Source organism: Eurosta solidaginis, chromosome 5 (genome assembly GCF_040869045.1).
Source record: "Eurosta solidaginis isolate ZX-2024a chromosome 5, ASM4086904v1, whole genome shotgun sequence".
NCBI lineage: Eukaryota > Metazoa > Arthropoda > Insecta > Diptera > Tephritidae > Eurosta > Eurosta solidaginis.
In genome coordinates, this window is record NC_090323.1 from 210,507,293 (window position 1) to 210,534,454 (window position 27,162).

A 27,162-nucleotide genomic window follows, 5' to 3' on the forward strand; every position below is an offset into this window, starting at 1 on the left:
GAGATATCGCCGTAAAGATGGACCAGGGGTGACTCTAGAATGCGTTTGCACAATATGGGCATCAAACGAAAGGTGTTAATGAGTATTTTAAAAGGGAGTGGGCCTTAGTTCTATAGGTGGACGCTGTTTCGAGATATCGTCATAAAGGTGGTCCAGGGGTGACTCTAGAATATGTTTGTACGATATGGGTATCAAATGAAAGGTGTTAATGAGTATTTTAAAAGGGAGTAATCCTTAGTTCCATAGGTGGTCGCCTTTTCGAAATATCGCCATAAATGTGGACCAGGGGTGACTCTAGAATGCGTTTGTACGATATGGATATCAAATTAAAGGTATTAATGAGTATTTTAAAAGGGAGTAATCCTTAGTTCCATAGGTGGACGCCGTTTCGAGATATCGCCATAAAGGTGGACCAGGGGTGACCCTAGAATTTGTTTGTACAATATGGGTATCAAAAGAAAGGTGTTAATGAGTATTTTAAAAGGGAGTAATCCTTAGTTCCATAGGTGGACGCCGTTTCGAGATATCGCCATAAAGGTGGACCAGGGGTGACCCTAGAATTTGTTTGTACAATATGGGTATCAAAAGAAAGGTGTTAATGAGTATTTTAAAAGGGTGTGGGGCTTAGTTCTATAGGTGGACACCTTTTCGGAATATCGCCACAAAGGTGGACCAGGGGTGACTCTAGAATGTGTTTGTACGATATGGGTATCAAATTAAAGGTATTAATGAGGGTTTTAAAAGGGAGTGGTGGTTGTTGTATAGGTTGGCGCATTTTCGAGATATCGCCATAAAGGTGGACCAGGGGTGACCCTAGAATTTGTTTGTACAATATGGGCATCAAAAGAAAGGTGATAATGAGTATTTTAAAAGGGTGTATTCCTTAGTTCCATAGGTGGACGCCGTTTCGAGATATCGCCATAAAGGTGGAGCAGGGGTGACCCTAGAATTTGTTTGTACAATATGGGTATCAAAAGAAAGGTGTTAATGAGTATTTTAAAAGGGTGTGGGGCTTAGTTCTATAGGTGGACGCCTTTTCGAGATATCGCCATAAAGGTGGACCAGGGGTGACTCTAGAATGAGTTTGTACGATATGGGTATCAAATTAAAGGTATTAATGAGAGTTTTAAAAGGGAGTGGTGGTAGTCGTATATGTGAAGGCGTTTTCCAGATATCGACCAAAATGTGGACTAGGGTGACCCAGAACATTATCGGTTGGATACCGCTAATTTATTTATATATGTAATACCTGGCAAGATTTTAAGGGTGTTTTATTTCGCCCTGCATAACTTTTTCATTTTCTTCTACTTAATATGGTAGGTGTCACAACCATTTTATAAAGTTTTTTCTAAAGTTATATTTCGCGTCAATAAAACAATCCAATTACCTTACCATGTTTCATCCCTTTTTTCGTATTTGGTATAGAATTATGGCATTTTTTTCATTTTTCGCAATTTTCGATATCGAAAAAGTGGGCGTGGTCATAGTCGGATTTCGTTCATTTTTCATACCAAGGTAAAGTGGGGTCAGATAAGTACGTGAACTGAGTTTAGTAAAGATATATCGATTTTTGCTCAAGTTATCGTGTTAACGGCCATGCGGAAGGACAGACGGACGACTGTGTATAAAAACTGGGCGTGGCATCAACCGATTTCGCCCATTTTCACAGAAAACAGTTAAAGCCATAAAATCTATGCCCCTACCAAATTTCAAAAGGATTGGTTAATTTTTGTTCGATTTATGGCATTAAAAGTATCCTAGACAAATTAAATGAAAAAGGGCGGAGCCACGCCCATTTTTAAATTTTCTTTTATTTTTGTATTTTGTTGCACCATATCATTACTGGAGTTGAATCTTGACATAATTTACTTATATACTGTAAAGATATTAAATTTTTTGTTAAAATTTTACTTTAAAAAAATTATTTTTTTTTAAAAGTGGGCGTGGTCCTTCTCCGATTTTGCTAATTTTTATTAAGCGTACATACAGTAATAAGAGTAACGTTGCTGCCAAATTTCATCATGATATCTTCAACGACTGCCAAATTACAGCTTGCAAAAGTTTTAAATTACCTTCTTTAAAAAGTGGGCGGTGCCACGTCCATTGTCCTAAATTTTACTAATTTTATATTTTGCGTCATAAGTTCAACTCATCTACCAAGTTTCGTCGCTTTATCGGTCTTTTGTAATGAATTATCGCATTTTTTCGGTTTTTCGAAATTTTCGATATCGAAAAAGTGGGCGTGGTTATAGTCCGATATCGTTCATTTTAAATAGCGATCTGAGATGAGTGCTCAGGAACCTACATACCAAATTTCATCAAGATACCTCAAAATTTACTCAAGTTATCGTGTTAACGGACGGACGGACGGACGGACATGGCTCAATCAAATTTTTTTTCGATCCTGATTATTTTGATATATGGAAGTCGATATCTATCTCGATTCCTTTATATATGTACAACCAACCGTTATCCAATCAAACTTAATTACTCTGTGAGCTCTGCTCAACTGAGTATAAAAAAAAACACAGCTATTGTTACTACAATGTGACAATTAAATTGAACAATGAGTGAAAACTGCAATTTCCGGTATTGCAAATTCACACTTTAACTTTATTTGCCAAATTTTTTCGTTTGCAATTTGGCTTCCCATCAATTTATAATGACATAGCATGTGAAAAAACACAAAATGAAATGGATTGTCAAATACTCTAACACAAAATTTTAGCCTGGGTTTTAACAACGCACAGCTTTGTCGACTTCGAAACAAACGATTTTAATTTTAAAATGCTCAACCCGAAATCAGTACAAACTAATTATCAGCAACATTAGAGATCCGAAGTGACTTGTTATGAACGAGCAGAAGTACTTGTGTCACCCTAGTTATTTCCATAATTATGTGCCAAATTTAGCGAGTCTGCTTCAATTCAAAGTATATGCTATCCGGAGCGGTCTAGGATTAAACTAAATACAAATATTGCTGATAAAAGGATAAACAGCGAATCAACAACGATAACATCGAATTTGGGTAAGTCTTGGAGATAGTTGGCTCCTATATAGTTGCATAGTGCTTTTAATAATAATAGTAAAATATATATATAAAATAATCTATCAGCACTGGCTTAACGCGGCTTTGTCAGTTAAAATCATCTCAATCCAATCTCAATTAAAGTTTTCAAAAAAATTCGAGAAAAATTTTCGAACATTTCGAACCATCAATTTCAGCCCAACAAAGTACTAGTTAAAGTTCTCCCAAAATGTGCATTGTTTTTTTATAATTTTCTTTCGCGTGTTTCAGATTTTCTTCCATAAAAAATAATGTCTTTCACACTTTATATCAATGCGAATCTGGAGAGGCACATTGTCCGACTAAAATTGATTAAGCTACAAAACTGCATACTGAAACAAATTTAAGAACCCCAAATAAAAAGTTCGAAATTTTCGTAACAGTTACTCCAATTTTATAGTTTTTTCGAACAAGTTTTTGAGAATGGTTTGCATTGTTTAAGTTACAAAATTCATAGAAGTTTTTTTCTTAGAATATCGAAAAAAAAAGAATTTAACTGACGAAATTAGATAAAAAGTGCCATTGGTATTTTTCTGTTCGCTGCTGTATGTATACTAGGGTTATCCTTAAAATTAAAATGAACGATTGTTTCAGTCTGACCTCTTCAAACGGTAAGGCAATAGTCAATGATGTAATATATATATTTTGGTCCTTATTGGAGAGAGTTAAGGCGTGTCAAAAAGGGTGATAGTTAAAATCGCCCTGTAACGAGTGATTAATTTATTTCAATATTTTTTTTTTACCTAAGACCAAGTTTATACATGCCCTAATAAACCCTTAATAGAAAATCTTGGCGTTACATATGTATCATCCCTATGAACTTGGTTATTAGCTGTAAAATTTTCACGCTTTTCTTTTATTTCGTGCTTCCATTTAGAGATAACAACCTAAGAAATCGGCATCTCTAAAATTTGTTCCGATTATCGAAAGAAAAAATGTATATGGAAAATCTAGTTATTTAATTACTGATTAAAAGTTAAGTATGAAAATAAAGATAATCTGGTTATATGGTCTAATACCCAAAATGTTATAAAATTAGATTTGGGGCCTCATGCCCTATTATGAAACGAGCGTTCGTTTCTCCTCAGAGACGAATCGCTGGTGTATTTGTACTATGTATTATTAGGCCTGGAGGCGCTGTGCTCCTTGTGTAGATCTATTGCACTACGTAAAACGATGGTAACATATTATTTGACTATTGCTTTCGCCTCAAGGTCGAACGAAAATGATAGACAACACCATTGCTAGTGAAGGCGGATCGTTGCCTCAGCGGGTTAGGGGGTCAGAATATACCCGCGGTAGGTATGCCTTTCGTAAAAGGCGACTAAAATACCAGATTGAAGGGGCAGTGTAGCGCAACCCTTCAGGTTGCCAGCGCAATATATAGCTTCTCCAAACCCAATTGTGAACCTCACCTATCCGCGGCGAATCCTGTTCACTAACGGACGAGGCTCTGGCGACCCCAAGCTCCTCATGGAACTTGTAGGTGGGGAGGGAGGGATGGCCTGAAGGTTTAACGTGGCCATGTAAATCGTTCCAGATATGGTCGGGCTAGCATCTTAATAGTGCTGTGTTACCGGAGCGTACCGGATCTGTATCCGGCAAAGGACCATCACATCGATAACAGTCCTCAAAGCCTTCGGGGAGCAACCTTATCGCTACAACAACAACAACAACAAGACCGTTCGTTCGTCTGAGCTATCGTTTCGCAATACAGAATGAAGCCCTTAATTTTAATTATTCATAATAAAACTTTTTAAAATCACATCCAAATTTCATTCAAAATTGGCGGCATTTCGCAATTTTGTGCTCCACGCTTAACCGTCTCCAGTTAAGACCAAAGTTTACATATTAAAGTATCGATTATAATATGTACTATCGATTTTAACCTTTTCGATACTATTGGGACAATATGTCCCACTTTCATGTTATATGTTATACATTTGATCGTGGTAATAATTATCAAGGGTTTAGAGTGAACACATTGGTAGTTAGATTTTTAGGTACCACCCTAATGTATACTCAAATAATGATATCATTGTTCTACAACATTACAGAATTTCAGGGCCTCAAGAGAAGATGTTCCATAACATTAGTAATACATGTTTATCTTAATATTTGCATGTAACTGTAAAACTCCTAGAAATGCGCTAGTTGTTAGAAAAGTTTAAGATTTAGCAATTCAAAGAAAGGATAAATAGTATCATATAACTGTAGACTACATACTAATTTTCATATTTACTTAGATATGTGAAAAAAATGCCATACTACAGCTAGTCCTTCAGCTAGCCTTCATCTTTCTATAAAAAATATGCTTTCAAGTTAACATCTAAAATATTTCTGAACTTAATTAATAAAGCTAATGTAGGTATACCGTGTTGTATACAGTAAAAATAAAAAAGAAGATACTTAGTCCAAACAGTTAGTTCTTTCACCTGCCACGTTGGAAGGCAGTCCACAAAGATCACTTGGGCTTTCGTGTTGTACTAATTTTGAACGCCGCCACAGGCAAAAGTACTTTTCGCTAAGCACATGAACAATATTTCTTAACAAAACTATCCTTTATACAATGTGAATCTTTTGCATACGAGTCCAAACGACTTATCTCGCCAGTAAAGTTAACATCTTCAGTCTTTGTATTATAACGTAACGTAACCTCAAAATTTGCGTTGTTTGGTTTCGTTACCAATTGCAGACGATATACATCCAAATCACCACCATCTATCGGCTCTTTCGGCCGAAAAGCTGCATTTGCACGATACGCACTTACCACATTTCTCAAATATAAATTACGACATAACTTTTTCATGGTACCGTTTCTAAATTCCATAACCAACTTATTTATATAGTTAACTGCTAATGTGCCCAACTTTTGTACGACATTCGTTTTTTGGTTAACCTTATCATATGGTATACATGTACACCAGTGCTCTGCAATTGCTGCATCGTCACACGAACGACCCAATGGTACAGGTTCCAATAAAGTTTGACAATTGGGACAAGCCTCCGGGCGGCTCAAAACACTCGCCCTATCATTCTTCGCAACGCGTTCCGTTAAATTGAGAAAATGCTTTAGCGTCATGTGTAGATCATAAGGTGTGGTTAAACGATTTTTATTCACACTTAATGCATTTACAAAACTGGGATATTTTTGTTTGAGATATTGTGGCAGCCATATAAAAATGAATGGTAAACGTTCTTCCATATGACCCGAAGGCGTTGCACGTGCGCGCCCAAAACGTAAACCATGATCGCTAAAGAACACAACAGTCATGCGTTCGAGTATGCCTGATTTTGATAAACGTTCTAAGTAGCCAAGCATAACGGTATCCATTGATGATGCATCACTCAGATCATTATGACTAAACGAATTTGCCCAAAAGAGTCCAAAGAGTGGATCATCTTTGTAGCGTGTTGCAAATTCGATGGCATAATCGAGTACGAATTGCGCTGATTGCTGATAGCCAAGACAGAATGTGAGACCAGATTTAATGGTTTTAGATAATTTGTGTTCTGCAGCAAGTTGAAATGGTCGCAGATAATAGTCAACAGGTGGTTTCATAAAACCAACTTTAAAATAGTTGAATGTGCTAATTTCAGCTGCATCTTCACCATAACCTGTCACATAGCCGTGTTCGCGAAATGTTTTCCAGATTAAACTGCACTTATCTAAGGCACCCTTAACATAAGGAGAACATTTAGTGTTGGTTATAGTTTTATTGTAACCAGCAAGTAAAGCCATCAAATTTGGAAATGTATTGTCGTCTATCTAAAAAAAAGCAGAAAAATTATTTAATTACATATTTACATCCATATGAGTAGGTTAGGTTAGGTTAGGTGGTAGCTGCCCTAATAAGGGGAGCTCACTTGGACAACATGAAGTCCGTTGTGATACCACATGCAATAAAATAACGGTGACGTAGATATATGTAGCTACTTGAGACACCGATCTCAATTTTGGATAAATCATCTGGAGATCCAAGTGAGTCGCGACCGAAGTACTTTTGCCTAGTTTTGGCAAAAGCTGAGCAATCAAGCATAACGTGATTTGGTGATACAGCTGCAGCAGGATGGAGTTTCCAGTATATTGAGATGTACCGCATGGATACCCATGGGACAGTGCTCTGTCAAAACCCCAATGACCATTGATAGGTGAGCCTTAGTGAACCCTATTATTTCAGCAGACCCCCTGCTATCCACTTTCGGCCAGAAGACGTGGTGTTCGCCCAACGTTTGCTGAGCTGACTCGAGGCTCAGCTATGACCAGCGGAATCCCGAAAACCCTATAGCCATTTTCATCCGGTTCAGTTGTACCGATGCGGGCTAAGAGAACCGCCTGACAGTTACCCGGGATATCACTATGGCCCGGGACTCAGATAATCTTAATTGTAAAATAATTCGATGCAATCGCAAGCGAGGTCAGGCACTCCCAGAAAACCCTCGATCGCACTGTAGTTGAGCTCAAGGCCCTGATAGCCGCTTGGCTATCAGAGTAGATGTCCATATGAGTATAGTCATATAGATAAGTGTAAAGTTTGTTTAGACTCTGTCCGAATTTGCCAGCGCGATCCCTAAATGTGTACTGACATCCAACTTTAGTTGGCAAGTCTCACCTGGTACTAGGGTCCAGCGTAATGACTTCCAGATATATCATTCTCCTCTAACACCTAGATCATTTTTATCAAAGTTCAATGCCCCTGCGGGTGAAGTCAAACAAGTCAGCCGTGACCTCGCGATGACCGAGCTTCTGAAGCAATTTTCAGTTTCCCAACATATGGCTCACTTCTGCCTTTCCTGGATGGTATTACTCTTAGGATAGAAATCGTCGCTAGTGAAGTAAATTTCGGCTCACCTGAATATCTATAAAATGAGATTAAAATAAGAACCCACAGCTCCTGAAAATGCTTTTAAAAAGGATCCCCATTATCTCAGCATAGACCTTGACCTATTTAGTAGGTCCCTCGTCCTCTGACTGTTGTGATTCGGCCATAATTGCTTGGTTATCTTCCAGGTGTCCGAAGAGTAACAGTTGGAGACTGCTAACTCCTTGAATCTGCTATAAATGATTATTCTGATTGATATAAGTGGACGATGCATCTTGATCGACTCCGCAGCCACTAGCAATGCCCCTGCCACTGCAGGTTCGTCTGGCTTTTCGTTGCCTTCGATGTTCCTGTGACCACGTACCAATATGAGGGTTATGTTTGCGAAGTTAGCTGCGGCTTGAAGCGACCTCTTGCAGCTGCTGACAGCTTTAGACGACGTGATGGGAGAGTTAAGCGCCATGAGCGCTGCTTGACTATCTGAGTAAATGCACACCACTATAGATGTAGGCGATTCACAAGAGTCTAATATTTGTTGTAAGGTCTTATTTTTTAATTTCTTTGCAATGTAAAATTTGATGAAATCATAGTGCTTACGACGAATAGCACATGCAAGGAATAAGAAATCTAGTGCAGTATGTAGTATAAATATAAGCTCCTCTCGTTTTAAAGGCTTCCTGTACGTACCTTATTGTAGCCAGTTAGCTCAAACCAATCATTATCATACAGATATTGCGCTGTCTGCGGCATAGATCTTATCAAATTGACGCGCGATATACTGTCAATACCGATCATAAGTATGCTCGGAGGTTTAGTGTCTGATTGTTTAGTGCGCTTATCATCCTTCTCTTTCCAACTTTTCAAACGCTTAATAACTTCAGAACGTTCGGGTATTAACGGATGCCCATTTTTATATACATTACGCTTATTGGAATCGCATAGTACTAAAATGCTCTCGATTTCCGCAGGAAGAGAAACGTTTTTATTGAAAGGAACACATTTACCAAGTCTAAAATTATAAAAAAAGAAAGAAAAATATGCAGTGTCGTATAGAAACTAAAAAAAAACCTAGTATGTAATACTATTTACTGTATCAAACTTCTTTAAATAAACAAGAGTTAAAAAAACGTCCAAAAAGGCGCAAATCCGAGACTAATACACGGCGCAAATGGATCGAATCAATGCGTTGAGATCAGCCGTGACGCTTATTATGCAGAGTACAAAGTACTTTGTTGAGCTATTGGTAAAAAGGGAGTATATAATCTTTGCGAACTATATTTTGGGGGCTTAAGAATTTCAGATCTGAGGAACTGCTGATTTACTTATTAGTATTGACTGTCAAACTACGAATATATTCGGAGGTGGAACGACTTGTGGGGGCACCTGAAGGCTAAATTAACAACTAAGAGCTTATACGAAGAGAAAGTTGTATTGTTCACTAGCAATTTAAAAAATATTAGAGAATAGGAAAATTATCAAGTTTTCTTATACATCTCGGCACAAAGTTTCTTCCAGGGCGGGTACTGCCTAACAGACTCTTTTCCCCATGGCAGTTTTGTACTAGTAAGCACAAAAATTATTAGTATTCCCAAATAAAGGAATACTAGTAATATCTTGGCACGATATACCTCCAAAGTAAATGTGGGCCAAGCTTCTCTGCCAATTTCGTCGTGCTACTTTTTAAACTTTCTCGGCTATCTTTTCCCTATTTGCCCAGTATTTGTTTGAAGGACGGATCTATATTTCAGTAATGGACTATCTCAGCATGAGTTCATAAGTTTTTTTTTTTTTTTTATTTATGTGAAAGATTTTGGGATAAAGCACTGCTTAAGATTCCTGAGATAGGTCAATTTTGAAGAAAAATACTCTGGCGTCAAACGTTCTTCAAAAAAGTTCTGCGATGCGGCGTTTTAGCATTAGTGGCCGAGATAAGATCATTTTCCCCTCAGTCTTCGATAAAATCAGCAAATATCTACTGTTTTAACACGCTCGACTATGTGCAATGTGGGTGCATAAGTGTCACGACTAGGTATGGCTAAATAAAAAAACTAGTCGATTAAGTAATCGATAATCCTTGCATTACTGGGGAATAATCGATCAATCAAATTTTTTTCTTTATAATAATTTTTTTAAATATGATTATAAAACCAGTAGACTCGCTCACGGTGTTCCACCTGAAATTTTATTTGTCTGCAAGATTTTAAATGTATTAAGATCCGTCTTCTCCTCGGCGGTCAACCCAGCGTCAGTTCATTTCACGTGCACTTCACGAAGCGCTCATTGGCGGGCATATGCCACTTGTGATGTTTGAAACGTGATGTGTATAAGTTTCACTTGTCCAGGGTCTAGCCACCTAGTGATGTTGTAGTGATTATAACAAGCTGGATCGGTTGCATGCTAAGCAGCAGTAGAATACCTTCGAATGGGGTCTATATGTGGCCACGAAAGCAGTAAACAGAGGAACGTTGTAGGGCGGGTTATTGCTTTATCATGAATATGACTTTTTTTTGGAATAGCGTGGTCTCTGGTCAAATTATGGAAATTTAAATATTACTCTAGGAAAAAAAAAACTACCTACATCAACATTACTAAGTTGAGTCAGGCTTGGAGCGTGAGATATTTTTGCGGTAGCTTGCTGTTCTAGACAACTACTGCATTAATGATTCCAAAAAATATTGTGGAGAATGTTAGCATCACTATGCTGTTAGAAAATAATCACAACAACAAAAGCAGCAATCAGCCACACTTATGTACATGTACACATTAAAGCAAGCAGCCACACTTACATATGTACAAGGTAACGAAAAATATTTCATACACATAACCAGCAGCTTGAAGCAGAGACATTATTTCACACACATATATATATCACATACATGCATATAGCTAAATAACGAAGTATGTGATACAACTGTTCCAAAAAGCAATGTCGTGAAAAGAGACCTTAGAAGAAATGTGTGAACGAGGCAACAGAGAGTATAGAAATCAGCGCAAGCTGAGTGGAGAGCACATTACTTGAATTGGAAAGTTGGTAGGAAAGGAGATATTATTAGTCAATCAATTGCGCTCCACATTATATTTTTACTTCTCATAAATATTTTTGCAATTTCTATGTCAAAATTTAAAAATCAAACTTTAATAAGAATATATCTTTATATAAGGAGACATTTTTCGCTGATTTTTGTCCATTTACACAGAGGAAGTGCTTAGAATTTTTTTATTTTCTTTTTATTTTCTCCTTTTCTTACGTTTTCTTACATTTTCTCGGCGTCTTAACCTATCTGTTAAGTTTTACGCTTGTAGCTGAATGAGAACTTACATAAAAATCAATCCCAAAATTCCCTCCGCCCCGTTTGATTTTTCTAAATATCTCAGTCCATGCGTCGCCCAGCGAAACTTTTTGTATTGTGTCATCGGCTGTCATCGACCTCTGAATTAAGCTCTAAATGTTTAGCCTCTAGCTCATCGAGAAGTTACTTATAACCCGGTTTCAAATTTCCAAATTATTATCTAATTTTTTCAAACGTTGCCCCCCCTAACGGAATTTTTTTCTCCTTTTGTTCTTTTGTCACGGTGTCTTAACCTGTCTCTTAGATTTCATGTTTGTAGATCAATGACAAGTTATTTTAAAATCGATCTAAAAACACCAAATTTTTCAATTCTTATCTAAATATTTCGATCCGTGCGCCACCAAACGGATTTGTTTCCTTTTCTTGCATTGTCACGGTGTTCTAACCTATGTGTAAAGTTTCACGTTTGTAACTCAATGAGAAGTTACTTAAAAATCGATTGCAAGATTTGTATGAAAAGCGGACAAACATTCAACCGACCTAATATAAAGGAAGTAAACAATCGATTATTTTCGATCAAATGGTTAACCGTTGACGTCCTTAGACGATAAAGAAATGCTCTATAAAAACTTAAACTTTGTCAAAAGTTGACTTACCTATAACCATCATCTGCCTTCTCCCCACTTCCATTACGATTTACAGACTGATAACAGCATTTTACACGCCCCGATTTACTGTAAGTTTTTATCAGGCTCTCTTCTATTTGTAGCACATATTCGCGTGATGTTTGATTGAAGGCAACTGTTGTTAAGGGTTTCTTATTCGAGCATGGCTTATATTTTTCACGTTTAAAATATTGCATTATATCTGGTGAATGTACGTCGATATCAGGAATACGGCATGCATCACTCCAAACAAGATAACCTGCGGGTGGTCGTAGGATTTTATTTGTATTATTATTTAAAGTGTTAGTAATATAAACATCGTCAAACGAATTTGTAGTATTTTTTGTATTTAAGTCAACGTTTGATTTTTTAGTGGCCTTTTGCATCAGTGCTGCAGGTGATGGACGTTTTGGCTCGAAAACGGCTGGTGATGTCATTTTTTGGTCAATCAATTTCTCAAATGCTGTTTTGGTCCATACATATTTATGTACAAATTCATAGGCATTTGTTTGTTATATCCGGTCATACACATTCACGGACGATTTGGACAGCACACAAAAATGCAAGTGGCAAGGATACGTGGCATCGTGCATTAGAGCAAGTAAAACAATAACAAAACGATATAAAAACGTTGACGAATTAAAGTTGAATATTCCACACAGTTGGAATAAGGTTCCAATAAAGTCATGCAAATTAAACAAAAACAAGAAAAACAAATACAAAACTAATTAAATAAACAACAAACAAAATTGGACAAAACAATTTAAACATAAACATAACATACATGCAAGTTTTTATTTATTATATATTAGGCTAATTATTAAAAAAAAAACACATAATTTTAAAAACTAAATCATAATAATTCTATTAATAATAATATTAATATTGTTGGTATTTAATTTGTTAAAAGGGCCGTACAATTGTACTAACCGGGTGTTCCGGATAGCAGATTCCAAGGATAAAACTTCATTCTAGAATGGCTCTTAAACTCATACTCTTATTTTAATTTTCCGCCTAAACGATTTGAAATAAGCTAACTTTAGTTAATACATATAAATACATACATTCAACCAGTGCCGTATTAACCCTCAACGGGGTCCTAGGCAACCATCAATTTGGGGGCCCTTTTTCACGTCCGCTCCCTTCTTTTTTCGATTAAAAAATACAAATTTATATCTTTTATAATTTGATTGTCACAATGTAATTATATCAATAAAATTACTATCTACATTTTAAACATTTGATTCTTTTTAATTGGGAGAAGGATCGTTCGCAGAACAATTTCTTATCATTAGTGTTAAAAAAATCCGAAGAGCTATTTCTGTGTTAGGAAATACATCGGCTAATTGATCTTCCATTAGAATCTTATGCAAATGACTATAAGTTTTTTGTGCATCAGTGTATCTGGAGTTCACGTAACTGTGGAATTGTTTCATTTCAATGAAAATTTCTTGCAACTCTCTACAATAAAAAATAACTAGGTTATTTATAACTTCGTGGAGGTCTCCATCACTTAGAGAAAAATTGATGAGCAATGCAAATCTCTCTGAAACTTCCATATACTTTCACTGTGAAGATTGTCGATGATTTCGAGGAAATCTTTGGTCCTAAAATCATCGCGAGGCGAAAATTCTACTTCTGGAGCATTTCCGTCATTAGGTTTTTTTTTCTACCGCGAGTACGTTTTACGATTTCTGTATAACCAGGTAATAATTGTTTCGTTTTTTCCTCGAAATTATTGAACTTTTCCCTAAACTAAAACTCTCTTTTAAAGATCCACACAAAAAAGCACACGTTTTCAAATCTGATTTTTCACTTTGTAATGACTTACTCACTGAACGCATAGCAGTCAAAATAGAGTTGAAGACTTTTACACCCTCTGTTCCAAAAATAAGCGAAATTTTTCAAATTAAAAACAACCAGTGTATATTTTGAGATAATTCTTTTTTATTATTCAATATACTCTCCTTTTACTTCGATACATTTCTTTGCACGCTAAAACAAATTCTCTAATGAGTCGGAAATGCCCTTTTTAGGAACCTTGTCTAATGAGTCGAAAATATCCTTTTTAGGAACCTTGTCTAGTTCGTCTGTCGTCGCCTTTTGAATACGGTCAATTGAGTTTTATTTATTTGAATAAAAATTATTTTCAGTTCTGATAATATTTTTCTTTCACTCTCTAGAATTTTATGTTTGTAAAAAAATTTTAGAAGTCTTGTTCATTTTTCGGGGGCCCCCTAAAATCGGGGGCCCCAGGCAACTGCCTATTCTACCTACTTGTTAATCCGGCCCTGTATGCAACTAGTATTAATAACGGACCTGATACTGTTTACCAACAAGACCAAAATATCACATTTTCGACTGTCTTCTCTAAATGATAATGTCCTCACTCCGTCTAGGAGAGTTAAGTATCTAGGCGCCGATATAGACAGCAATCGTAGACCATGTTTGCACATAAACTAATTTACAATAAACTTTTTAATTCAAAAATAAACTTATATAATACATATCTCAATGAGAAAGCGGGTTTTTGTATTCTTTGAAATCGTTTGTTATCCCTGAAAAACCGAGCTGCTTTTCTGGTTAACCGTTTTATGAAATGTCTTGTAATGGGCTACTTTATAATTCTAAGTGTTGAATTTCTGGCGCAAAGTTAATTCAAGTCCCACTATGCTCGGCCATCTTCGTACTTAGTTAAAAATTATTTATTCAATAGATGCTTAGTTTATGGCAGTGGTGTGGACCTCTTATATGTAGGTCTCGCTTATAATTTGTTTAATTCAACAAGGGTCCAGTAGAGCGTGAAGAAAGATTCACATTTTGATTATAGGAGTTCAATGGGTAGAAATCAGGTGCCCTTCTCACAGCATTAACTGTGGAAGGCTGATTGTTGGCATCCGTGAGGATGCAGGCGCTTGTGATCACCGTGAAACTTTACCTTTGGTTATCTTTTGTTATAAATAAATTTCATAATAAAATTAGAAATAAATATTAACACATAGTCATAGTAAAAAAAAAAAAAATTGGTTCTAAATTAGGTTGGTATAAGAGCACGGCGGCCGCCGTGGTGTGATGGTAGCGCGCTCCGCCTACCACACCGAAGATCCTGGGTTCCCGCCCCGGGCAAAGTAAACATAAAAAATTTTAGAAACAAGGTCTTTGAATTAGAAGAAAATCTTTCTAAGCGGTGTCGCCCGTCGGCAGTGTTTGGAACGCACGCCGAGTGTATTTCTGCCATGAAAAGCTCGCAGTGAAAACTCATCTGCCTTGCAGATGCCGCTCGGAGTTGGCATACAATGAGTAGGTCCCGACCCGCCATTTTGTAGGAAACATTAAAAAGGAGCACGACCCAAATTGGAAGAGAAGCTCTGCCTAAGATCTATTCGGAGGTTATCGCGCCTTACATTTATTATTTTTTTATAAGAGCAGAAGCATAAATAACACTTTAGTAAATATTGACTTTTGTCGACTACTAACTGTAATCTGAAGCACCGTATATTTATATGTACATTTGGGTCGGACAGGGTATACATATGAAAATTTTTTTAGTAGGTCATGAAAAAAACCTTAAAAATCAAAGTCGAAAAAAAGTCAAAAACAAAGTTAATATACTCTGTGAGCTCTGCTCAGCTGAGTATAAAAATGAAATTTCGCATGCGTAATGGAACTACTTTTTCCTGAGCACAAATCCTATCGAAAAATCGATGGCGCGATATCGGTTAATAAATCGACCCAGTCTAATGTACATACATACTAGCTATACCTTTCATTGTGTGGTGTTGTTAACAAAGTATATACATATAAGTGAACATTTCTGAGCCACCTGTGCGTATACGTACCTGTCATGCCCGGCACATGTGAATAATGTAACACGGGAATGCGATCATCTGTATAATCGCCAATGTGCATCGTACCACTCAAATATAATATGAACATGATGAATGTGAACAAAAATAATAATTGTTTACGCCTTAACAATCGATATGACCAATTCAATAATTTATTAGTAGATTGTTTATCCGGTTTTCGTGTGTTTGTGTCTTGTAGCGGAGTTTGCTGCAAACAATTTGAAAAGGCGTTCTTCAAGTGATTTTGCCATATCGTGACTATTTTTGGTGGTGATGCCATTGCATCTGTTGATTTTGTTGTGTTGACATTTGACAGTAAGTTTTCTCGTTCTATAATAATACGAATTTTAAATCGTGTTTAGCTTTAAAGTACTTAAATGTATGATTATGAATTTTTAATTAGAAACAATTTATAAACACGCAAGCATGTTACGTGTGCAGACACGGAGACATGCATGTATGTACATATGTATGTGCATATATTACGCTGATCCCTGCAGAGAATGCGGCAGAAAGCCACGCATAGCGACAGTTTTGCACTTTAGGTTTAATGACTACCGCCGAACTTGTGCTAATCGAATGGAGCGTGGGACACTTGGCTGTCATTCTTATACCAACATGGCTTAAGTCTGAGCAATATGTATTTGAATTAATCAATAAACGGAAGCGACTATTTCAGAACTACCTACAACGGAACCAGTTAAGAACGCGTTCTAAAGTTCTGCAAAGAGGATATCACAATGTTAAAAGTGTTACGACTTGACTGACCCTGTGAGGGCAGAGAATAAGAACAATAACCGAGAGACAGTGGTATCCAAGGAGTTTATAAGCGCAATACAAAGCTTTATAATTTCAGAGCTTCAGCAACCCAATTGTCAACCTTACCTACGCGAGTGGAATTCTGTAAGTAATATGAATGGGGGCGGGATGACCTAGAAGGTTTAATGCGGTCATAGGACTTTGAGGATATTTACCTGCAATGGGAGAAGGGAGGAGGATAATATGGCCTTGTGACATGTACTACAGTGATCAGAAGGAGGGAGCGCAAGACCTAGTGGTTGTTGTTGTTGTAGCGTTAAGGTCAATCCCCGAAGGTCTTGGGGACTGTTATCGAGGTTGATAGTCCTTTGTCGGATATAGATCCGGTACGTTTCGGCACGCCGGACCTAGTCATGTTTTTTTGTGGTTTTGTTTTGGGAGACAGTCTTCGCAATAAAGTACTGTCGCTTTTGGCTGTAAAGCTATAAGTGAACATCTCTATGCAATCCGTTAAAAGGGCGCTTAGGTTTCAACGGATGATTAGCGGGAATGCACGATTAAAATTGCGCTTTGGTCTTAGGTCTTAAGGTCAGAAAATTCATCTTCCACGGTGCCAACGAGTTGAGGCTAATCGATTCCGCTGCTACCCGAAATATGGTGATCTGTAGTACATACCAGGTTTCAATATACAAAGATACACCAAGCTTATTACCTGTCTCTGGAACAAAAAAACACAATCAATGGCAGTTATAGCACCAGTGCCCTGAATGTCCATACTCCTATGGATTTCAAATGCCGACACGGAATAAAATTAAGGATTGAGAAGTCTTCAGGGCGACTTCTTATCATGGAATTTCTCAAATCTCATGATTAAGAATTATTATTCTTGTCAACAAGTACTATATTGGCCTGAGTAGGCAAAGTTAAAGTAAATCCTTCCTCAGACAAACAAAAATCATGCTCTACAACTGTATGTATCATATGTCCTGATGTATGGGTCGGACTCATGTACGATGTCGACGGATAATAGGATGGCCGTTAAGGTATTCGAGAGAAATTTTCTCCGGAAGATTAAAGGCACTTCCCTTTATATCAAATGGTGGGCACAAAAAAGAGGTCTAATAATGACCTGTATGACTTTTACGCAGATATGAAGACGAATGCAACGAATAAAAGCTTTCGCTGTTTTGGTTATATAGAGCGAATGGATGACGACACTGCCACACATAAAAGCTCTCCTAACGACACCTGTATTTGGCAGTGGAGGAAGGAAGGCACCTCATACCTAGTGGTTGGGAGAGACAGTGGCGGAGGTCATGATTCCTTTAATAATGATGATGATTGAAGTTCAAGAAAAAACTCTGTTCGTTATGTAACGGCTTTAAGAGCAAGTAAAAAAAAGTGTAAACAAAAGTCAGCTGTTTAACCATTTTTCATGTATTAACGATAGATTTTTGGGATTTGTTCTACACAAGTCAATAAACCTCACAAAATGTGACTTTGAGTTACATTAAAAAAATAAATAAATGTAAGGCGCGATAACCTCCGAAGAGATTTTAGGCGGAGCTTCTCTCCCAATTTGCATCGTGCTCCTTTTGATTTTTCTTACAAATTGGTGGGACGGGACCTACTTGTTTTATGCCGACTTCGAACGGCATCTGTAAAGCAGATGAGTTTTCACTGAGAGCTTTCCATGGGAGAAATACACTCGGAGTGATTGCCAAACACCGCTGAGGGGCGACCCCGCTTAGAAAAATTTTCTTCTAATTGAAAAAACTTGTTTCTAAAATTTATATGTTGCTTTGCCCGGGGCGTGAACCCAGGATCTTCGATGTGGATGACAGAGCACGGTACCATCACACCACGGCGGTACTCCAAGTTAGTTTGAGTTACATTAGTGTAGAGAAAAAAGTGCGATATATATAAGTACATACACAAAATATCAGTATTTACCTTCCTGTTCAGATGTATACTTTTTCTCTGTTAAGTGCTGTCGAGTTTCATCTGCACTTCCAACCAATTGAGGCTTACTGGAATATGTAGTCTTATTGATCGACATTTCGACTTTTTTATTTGATTCATATATTATTCGTACGTGTCACATTATTACTAGTCTTCAATCTGAAAATCAATAGTGGATTTTTAAGAGATATTTTTAGATATTGTAAATGTATATGCATATTAGGGTGGCCCTTATAAACTAATTTGTAAAGTCTCAAAATGTAATACCAAGACAAAAAATATTACATATTAATTTTCATCTCGGGTGGTGACATTAAATGGGTGCCGCGCGAGGATTAAAGCTAAAATATTACTATGGAGACTCAAAAAATTTAAATTATTTCTATTGTTGTCGGTGGGAAGTGTTATCCTTATTACTTAACCTTTGAAAACATTTTTAAAGCATTTTTTTATTTTGGTAAAAATTTAAAAAAACACGAGACATATTGACGGTCAAGGCTACAGCTGTTTCAATTAATACCATGTTAATCTTATCAGAGACCTCTATTCATGTCTTTCAGGTGAAAAGGTGGCCGTGAGGAAGAATTACTGGAGAAAACGTGCTTAAGCTAAACTAGCGCCAATAAATATCACACTCACTTAATCTTCACTTAGGTTAGAGCGTACATCTACACTGGGCTCTCTGTCCCATACGATTAAAGTCAATGAGTTGGCAAAGGAGTGAGCAGTAAGTCATGCATATGTGATATACGCCAAAATCGAATTGACAATAAAAAGGTGGCATGAGCTGCGTATAATTCCTACAGAAAAAAAGGCAGACAGTCATGCAAAGCAACAGTTTCGCACTACAGGTTCAATGATTGCCTCTGAACAATTTCTAATCGGATGAAAATCGGGGCAGTTGGTAGCCACATTTACAACAACAGAGCTGAAGTGTGAGTTATAGGTGATTCAATTATTTATTCAAAGGCTTTGAGTATTTCCTAACCAACTACGACTGATCCAGTTAAGAACGCATTCAAAAGGTTCTCAAATTAGTTAATTTCCATCTCGTCAGTTGAAAGCACTGCAAGGGGACAAAAACAGAACTAGTACTGTCTCTTAATGAGATAGTTGTACCCTAGTTAGGATCCAGTGCAATTGGCAGCACACTGCAAACCTAGAACCAAAGAAATTTATATTGTAAGAATAGGTGGAAATATAATTATTTGGTGGTGAGGTGGTTTTGTCATTTTGTATGGTAGTACAATTTAAAATTTTAAATTGACTGCAATGGCAAGCATGTAATCAATTAAATCGTTTTCGCGTTTATCTTTTTTAAATGAATTTACAGGGATTCAAGCGTTTGATAAGAGCAATACACAGCTTTATAGCTCCAAATATTCCGCAACCCAATTGTCAACCTTACCTACGCGAGGGGAATCCTGTTACAAATGTGAATGTATCATACAAATATTTAGCAGGCGAGGCTCTGGCGATCTCACGTTCCTCATGGAATCAGTGGGTGGGAAGGCGGGATGGCCTAGAAGATTTAATGTGGTCATATTAATCGTTCCCGAGATGGTTGTGCTAGTACCTTAATGGTGATTTGTTAACGGAACGTACCTATCTATATCCGGAAAAGGACCATCAACATCGAAAACACCCCCCAAAAGCCTTCGAGGATGTCTTTATAGTTAATACAACAACAAAAAGAAAAACAAATGAATTTACAATATTAAACAAACGCTCGCCGAGTTCCTTAAGTTTTTCTTTGCGTTTTGCGCAAAATTTAATGTTTGTTTTTGCTCTCTGATTACTTTCTGAATTTTGACTTCTAATATCAGACTTCTGAAACTTAACTTCTGAATTTTGATTTCTGAATTTTTGTGTCTGAGTTGTGACTTCTGAATTGTGGCTTTCTGAAAAAAGAGTTCTGACTAATGTTTTCTGAAAAAATGTGTTTCTGAATTTCTGTTTTCTGGATTTTTGGGAGAACCCTTAAGATGAACAGCAACTAAAGTATCTCCGATAAAAATGTATCATTTTTGGTATTAAATTAGCAATTCTGGTAATCGTGTCTAGCAGGCATAAAAAAGTTGTGTGAAAGAGGTTTTACTCGAAGAGTTAATACTCTTGAACATGTTCGAGTATTGGTGTGCACTGTTATCAATCCATTTGATAACAATTTCATTGACGAGTAGCGTAATATTTATATACATTATAGCCCATACGGAGGTATCTGTCGACCGCGCGGACGTACATTCATGTCCCTCCAATTTAGCTCTGAGTGAATAAAGTGATGACACCTACGGCTGCGTATAGAAATTTAATTATATTACTTGGTAACTATTAGAGATATACTACGCCGATAAACACCGCCGCCGAGTGTGAAACATATCGTCACGGCGGCGCACTATAGAAAATAAAGCCCAGTTTCTGCTTAAAAACCAATAAATTTTTTGTTTCTAATATTATGTTCTAAAACACATATATAGAATACGGCATATAGTTTCAAATGGAACGTAATTTATTATGCCTTAATTTAAAACCATACCTTAAAAGATAAAACAAATTCAAAATTATTAAAAGTATACAATATTTATTTTTTAAAAATGAATACTATTATTTTATGCCTACAAAAACAAAATATCAAATAGTACATGAAAATACAGGTCACTTTAAATAATAAAAACATAAAAAAATGGTGATTGAAATTGAACACAGATTAATTAATTAATTGTAATGTTTACTATGTCTGTCTTCATGAAGTTCCTTCACGTTTTTAGTATACAGTTTTCTAATGCTGGTTATGTAAGGATCTGAAGTATAAAGAAGAGTATGAAATACGTCTTCGTTTGTAGCGGATTTTGATCATTTTCTAGCATGATTTAAACGAAATTTTTTATAATTCTTATAACGGGATTCTTGTACATCTTCCGAAAGTTGACCAATAGGAAGTACTGCAAAATGCTTTATGACACACTTTCTCCATGAATCAAAACTCTGTGATCTGAAGATGGCATGTAGTGTTATTCATAATTGCTCACATATACCCTGGAAGTCTCCATAGCATAACTGCCAAATTTTTCAGCATTTATCATTGAAAGAGCTTGCAGAATTATGTAAATCGTTTAATCAAATTTATATCCACTCCTGTAATTTCAGCAAAAAAATTTCAGCAATGAAAAATTATTCTGGAAATATTGCCGTCATTAGTACTACCACTTACTTGCCTTGGTTTGTCGATGATCAATCCTAGCTCTTCACGGAAACGCCTTTGTGCCAGGGTTTTCTTCTCTTGCTTTAGTCCTTTTTTTCTTCGCTTGTGGATCACCATGTTTGGAAAGACAGATTATAGGAAATATGTAAAATCATTTCCATACAACAAATCTAGGCGTGTAAAGTAGACAGTCCATATTAATAAGAACCTTCATTTTCAGGCCTAGCAGTCACTTTAGTCAAATCGTTCATTTGTCCCGTAGTACAAATATTGTGCTTTCGTTAAATCCAAGTCAATAAATACGCTCAATGCTTTTTCACCGCAAACATTTTTGTCTGCTTTGTGTCTTCTATGAGGTCTTATTTTCACTGTCAGCAAACCTTAATGTTTCCAGAAGTTTAGCTTCTGTTCCTTCTCCTATCGAACGTAACCCTTGAAGATATGCATTATAGACGTTTTCAAATCCATATTAATTAAGTAGCATTGTATTTTTTCTTCTTTTACTGGATTCTGACAAATCTGGATAAGATACGCACGGTCTCCCACGTTTTCCAGAAGAAGTAGATGGTGTGGAGTCGGTTGTAACATCTTCAGATTTCGGTAAAGTTACTGAATATTCTGATTCTAACCAATTACTGTTTTTCATTAAAAATGTATCGTTTTTCCGTGAAGCTTCTGCCCATCGCTTATTAAAAGTATGAATAATATGTCTTTGAAAATCACTGAGGATGAAACATACGTTGTCTTCAGATACATGATAATTTTCTTTTAAAACTGTTGTTAATGCCTCCAATGATTTTCCTCCTTCGATATACGAAAGTATTATTTCACGTTTAAAACACTTGAAAGTAGAAATTTTGAAGGGACTACAAAACACGTAGTTATTTGTATTCGTAACAATTACACTTCTGTTAATTCACTAATATTGTGTTCTGTTTATATACTAATATGAAATATGGGGGTAGTGCGTTGAAACAAAGGGTATTTTGGAAATTCCGTTATAATTGCTTTTAACCTCGTTAATTTCCCACCTAAGGTGTACATTCATAAGTACTCCGTCAACAAAATTTCGACTTGTAGGTATATTATGCAAAAATGCACTTAATACTTTACTTTTTTATTGTTTTAAATAGGATTCAACGCTCAATGTCACACGGGAGAACTGGAAAATTTATTGATAAAAAATAGGTATTTTACATAGCAATAATATATTTCCGCCCACTGAAATTCAAAAATGTAGGTAAAACTGCATTTAGTGTTTTTGTTATGATGTTTGAAAAGATAATGCTTTAGTGTTTTTTATTGTTAAAAGCTGTATTCAACCCTCACGGTCACTCGAGAAAACTGGGATTTTTATTGAGAAGAAAGAAGAATCATTCAGCGCTGTTCTCTGGTGTGCAACTTGTTTATTAATATTTTCACACGCAACATGAGTGCAAAAGAGATAAACTTCCTAATATCAATAAAAAATTATAAAACTTACCGCAAACTATTGATGTACACAGCAACATTTAAAACCCCAATAGATAGCGAGCGGTTTTCCGTTTTCTGACTTATATCACATTTTTACTAGTTACTCCGAAAATCGCAAATTTCCGCAGCTTTTTTTCATTTGATTATGTTTGTGGATAGCTAGGCTATAAATCAGCATAAAATGGAAAGCGTGGGTAAACGTGGACAACTGTCAAAAGACTCGATGAACTTTAAACAACTTTTTTTCACCATATTTTATTTTGCAATTTTGTAAACATAAACATAATATTAAAAACATATTAGTTGTTTCGTATTCTTGAAAAAAACGAGGTTTCCAGAAATATATAATACATCATACCTTTTCATGTAACGTATAACATTGAAATCAATTTGAAAGTGATGAAGGGAATGGGCTTAACATGGACGTCCGTCAAAACTTAAAGTTTGTGATATTGTAAAAAAATCAATAATTTTCCGATATTATAGTCTAGTTTGGTCCTTAAACTACTGATTGAAATAAAAAAAAGGATGCCAGTAGCGACCATTTTTAATCAGCAGTTGTTCTACGATTTTCCATAGTGCGGCGGCGGCATTCGGTGCGTTAGTATATTTTCTGCTCAATTAAGATTGTGTAGGCCGTTTATTGTTCATGTCGAAAATTGGTCCGATACGGTCGAAAGGGGTATCAACGCATCACTGCCCTTCAAAAGTTATTTAAAAAATAAAACCATACCAACTCAACTCGGTTTTTACATCACCGAATTCACCAAGGTATTAAAACAAAACACTAAAAGAAAAGTTATATAATACATTTAGTGCTCACTTCGCATAACTTTTTCAGAAAATTAAAAAAGAACAATGAATTCAAATAAAATGGCCCAACCCAAACAACAAGTTATCCAAAAAAGGCGCAGATTTTTTCAAAATATCTATGTGCCGATTGGCTAAAAAAATAAGCTTAATCGGTGATGCAAATCCTTTAGTAGGTTCCAGGGGTTTAAGTACTCCTTTGAAATGATTCTCACTTCATACCTAAGTTGAAGATATACATATGTAAGTATGAGAAAACTATAATGCGAAACTATAAAATAGCGTCTGAAATAATAATTTAGATTTTCACACTTCATCATTCAACACCCGAGTTTCCTAGTTTTACATTTCTTAACTGAAACTACGCGGTCATCCATAGTAAACACTTATATCATAACGCCTATAAATCTTAACATCTTTTAACTTAAAATTGGTGGACTTTTGTTCTAAAATATCGTTTTGATTTAACGAAGACTATTGCGATTAATGTTTCGAACACAAACGTCAGCAAGCTTTGGCCTACATTTGAAAAAAATTATCCAGGATCCTTGTTAAAATTGAAATTATGTAGATGCGAGTAGTTAGTCCCTAACGTTTCATGGTGTTTATATGTGTAGCTTGGCAGCATAGCTCGACAAAAACATCCGTCATGAGTTCGAAGTCGCAGTCCTATAGCTTCTGTGCTGGCATATGGCATATGGCATATGGTGTGAGGGGTAATAGGCGTGGTAGCGACTGGAAGTCGGGTCTAATACTGTTCGTACTTCGGATATTGTAGCTATTGAAAATAGCCGAAAAAACTGGAGGCACTCTTCCGCGCGATCAACAATAGGCCAGCTTTAATGCTAATTGTGAAAACTATGCCACGAGAATCATTACTATTAGTAGACCATTAATAGTGGCCGTAAGTCGTCTTTGTGCATTAGCAACAAGAAGCCACAAACGACTTAATGTAATCGTTTCGACGACGAGTATTAGCAGTTCGCCCTGGACATCTCCTTCGTTGAAACTACCATTTATATGAAAGAGACATACAGACAAAAGTTTGACAATTTTAAGTATTTCTATTTTTTTCAACAGACGCAGCAGTACCAGTCCCAAAGCCGGGATTAGGTTCGAAGCCCCCCTCCGCAAGGAGCTACTACTGAAATTTTTTTAAAAGATCCGCTAGAGTTTAAGGGAAAAATCCCGGATCTTTCCGAAATGCGCCAAACGTCGATTTCTCTAAATACATATAAACCTTCCCCTAAATATTAATATAAATATCAATTTCCAAATAGAAGATTTTTAAAGTAACTAGGCCGGCGTATACAATGGACTCTACGCCGCCGCCGATAAAGTGATTGGCGTAAATCTCTACTACCTATGGCCTCCAGTGTCTGTAAAGCTCAAGCAATTATTGGAAATTTGAACGAAGTAATATTATTAAGCAACAAATAAATATTTCCTAACATACAGAAATAACAAAAACACCGAGTTTAAAGCTCTTTTTTAACTTAACTAAAATCGCAGCTGATGCGCACAGCAAGTCATTGAATACACTGGATCACAAATTCCATTTTTTTTCTGCACCAGGGACGCCATTATGAAATTCCTATGTAAAATCACCCCCTGATTTCGAAAATCAAGGTTATTTTTAATTCTATGGTAACGTTCTTGAGAAGGATCTCGAAAACTTTTTATTTTTTTGCAGATTTGTTTTTTTCCCTCTAAGCTCTGTTTTATAAAAAAAAAATAAGCTCTCATTCCACAAAATCGATGGAGTAATACAAAAGTTATAAGCATTCAAGTAAATACATCCGTTTAATACTTAAGTACCCTACTGGTACATATGTGTTAATATTCGCTAGCTAACTGATATACGAATACTAACACATATGTACCAGTAGGGTACTTAAGTATTAGATGGGAATATTTACATGAATGCTTATAACTTTTGTATTAGTACATCGATTTTGTTAAACGAAAGCTTATTTTTTTTCAATAAAACAGAGCTTAGAGAGAGAAAAAAAAACAAATCTGCAAAAAAGTGAAAAGTTTTCGAGATCCTTCCTCGCAAAGTACAAATTTTTTTATATTTTTACAAAAAAATGGAAAAAATCCGTAATGATTGTTCGTTATCCTTGAATCTTCAGGGCCTAGCAAAAAGTGTTGTATGCACAGTTTACAGACAATTTTATTACCTTTTAAGAGCTTCAAACCGTTTTGGAATTGCTCAATACGTTCTTGACATATATATGATTAAGTGGACCCTTTTTTTTTTGAAAAAACCGTTATACGTAAATATTTCAAAAACGTTACCATAGAATTAAAAATAACCTTTTTTCGAAACCAGGGGGTGATTTTACATAGGAATTTCATAATGGCGCCTCTGGTGCATTTTGGCTGTAAACCAGTGATATTAGTGTGCCCCAAACCTATTCATTGTTTTAACCCTGAAGATTTCCTCTTATTTGTTTTAAACCAATACTTTTTGTGGTTTTTTAGTTTATTTAATTCATGTGAAGTATTTTTAATTTTTTTGGTAATTGATTTAACTTCCAGCGCTGCATCTGCTTAATGACTAAAAGCAAAGCTGCCTCTCAATATAAATGCTGATTCGAAAACAATTATCTATCTTATGCTGTATTCACGTTCGTTGAATAATTATGAGCTTTTCATACCCATGTTCAATTGTGTTTTTTTTTTTTTTTGTTTTGCAGAAAATTTTACAAGATGCTTGTCTCACGCTATATGCTAATTACTTAAAACAAAAATTTTGTAAAATTTATATTTAAATTTGTATATCTAGTATTAACAAATAAATCATACAAGGGTATGGGAAATTTGCTGCCGTAGATTGAAATACTTTGAAAAAAGTAAGTACATTAGACTGGGTCGATTTATTAACCGATATCGCGCCATTGATTTTTCGATAGGAGTTGGGCTCAGGAAAAAAAAAGTTCCACTACCATACCCAAAAAAATAATTTTCTAGCCTGCGAAATTTCATTTTTTTTTACTTTTTTTCGACTTTGATTTTTAAGGTTTTTTTCATTACCTACTAAAAAATTTTCATTTGATTGTAAAATTTTCATGTATACCTTGTCCGACCCAAAAATGTTCGCTAAAAACGTTGGTGTTAACACTTTTTTGAAAAAAAAAAAAATTTCAAAAAACTGTTATCGACAACGTTTTTAGCGGACATTTTTGGGTCATGAAAAGAACCTCAAAAATCAAAGTCGAAAAAAAGTAAAAAAATGAAATTTCGCAGGCCTGAAAATT

At 35.9% G+C, this 27,162-nt stretch overlaps 1 protein-coding gene across 9 annotated transcripts in view; it reads right to left on the reverse strand.

Moving 5' to 3' along the window:
• Positions 1 to 211: 211 nt before the first annotated feature.
• LOC137252361 (uncharacterized) overlaps positions 212 to 27,162 on the reverse strand; it is a 70,389-nt gene continuing 43,438 nt past the window's right edge. For 6 of the 9 annotated variants that reach the window (XM_067787930.1, XM_067787928.1, XM_067787926.1 and 3 more), the window contains 5 exons: positions 18,406 to 18,573; positions 15,685 to 16,023; positions 11,837 to 12,308; positions 8,578 to 8,899; positions 469 to 6,836 (listed from right to left, as the gene is read on the reverse strand). In XM_067787930.1, the coding sequence (XP_067644031.1) occupies positions 5,592 to 6,836; positions 8,578 to 8,899; positions 11,837 to 12,308; positions 15,685 to 16,023; positions 18,406 to 18,511 (2,484 nt within the window). In that variant the 5' untranslated portion in view covers positions 18,512 to 18,573 and the 3' untranslated portion in view covers positions 469 to 5,591. Of the gene's footprint in view, positions 6,837 to 8,577; positions 8,900 to 11,836; positions 12,309 to 15,684; positions 16,024 to 18,405; positions 18,574 to 23,099; positions 23,254 to 27,162 lie in introns of all 9 variants that reach the window. The other 3 variants (XM_067787927.1, XM_067787932.1, XM_067787933.1) reach the window with 3 other exon arrangements.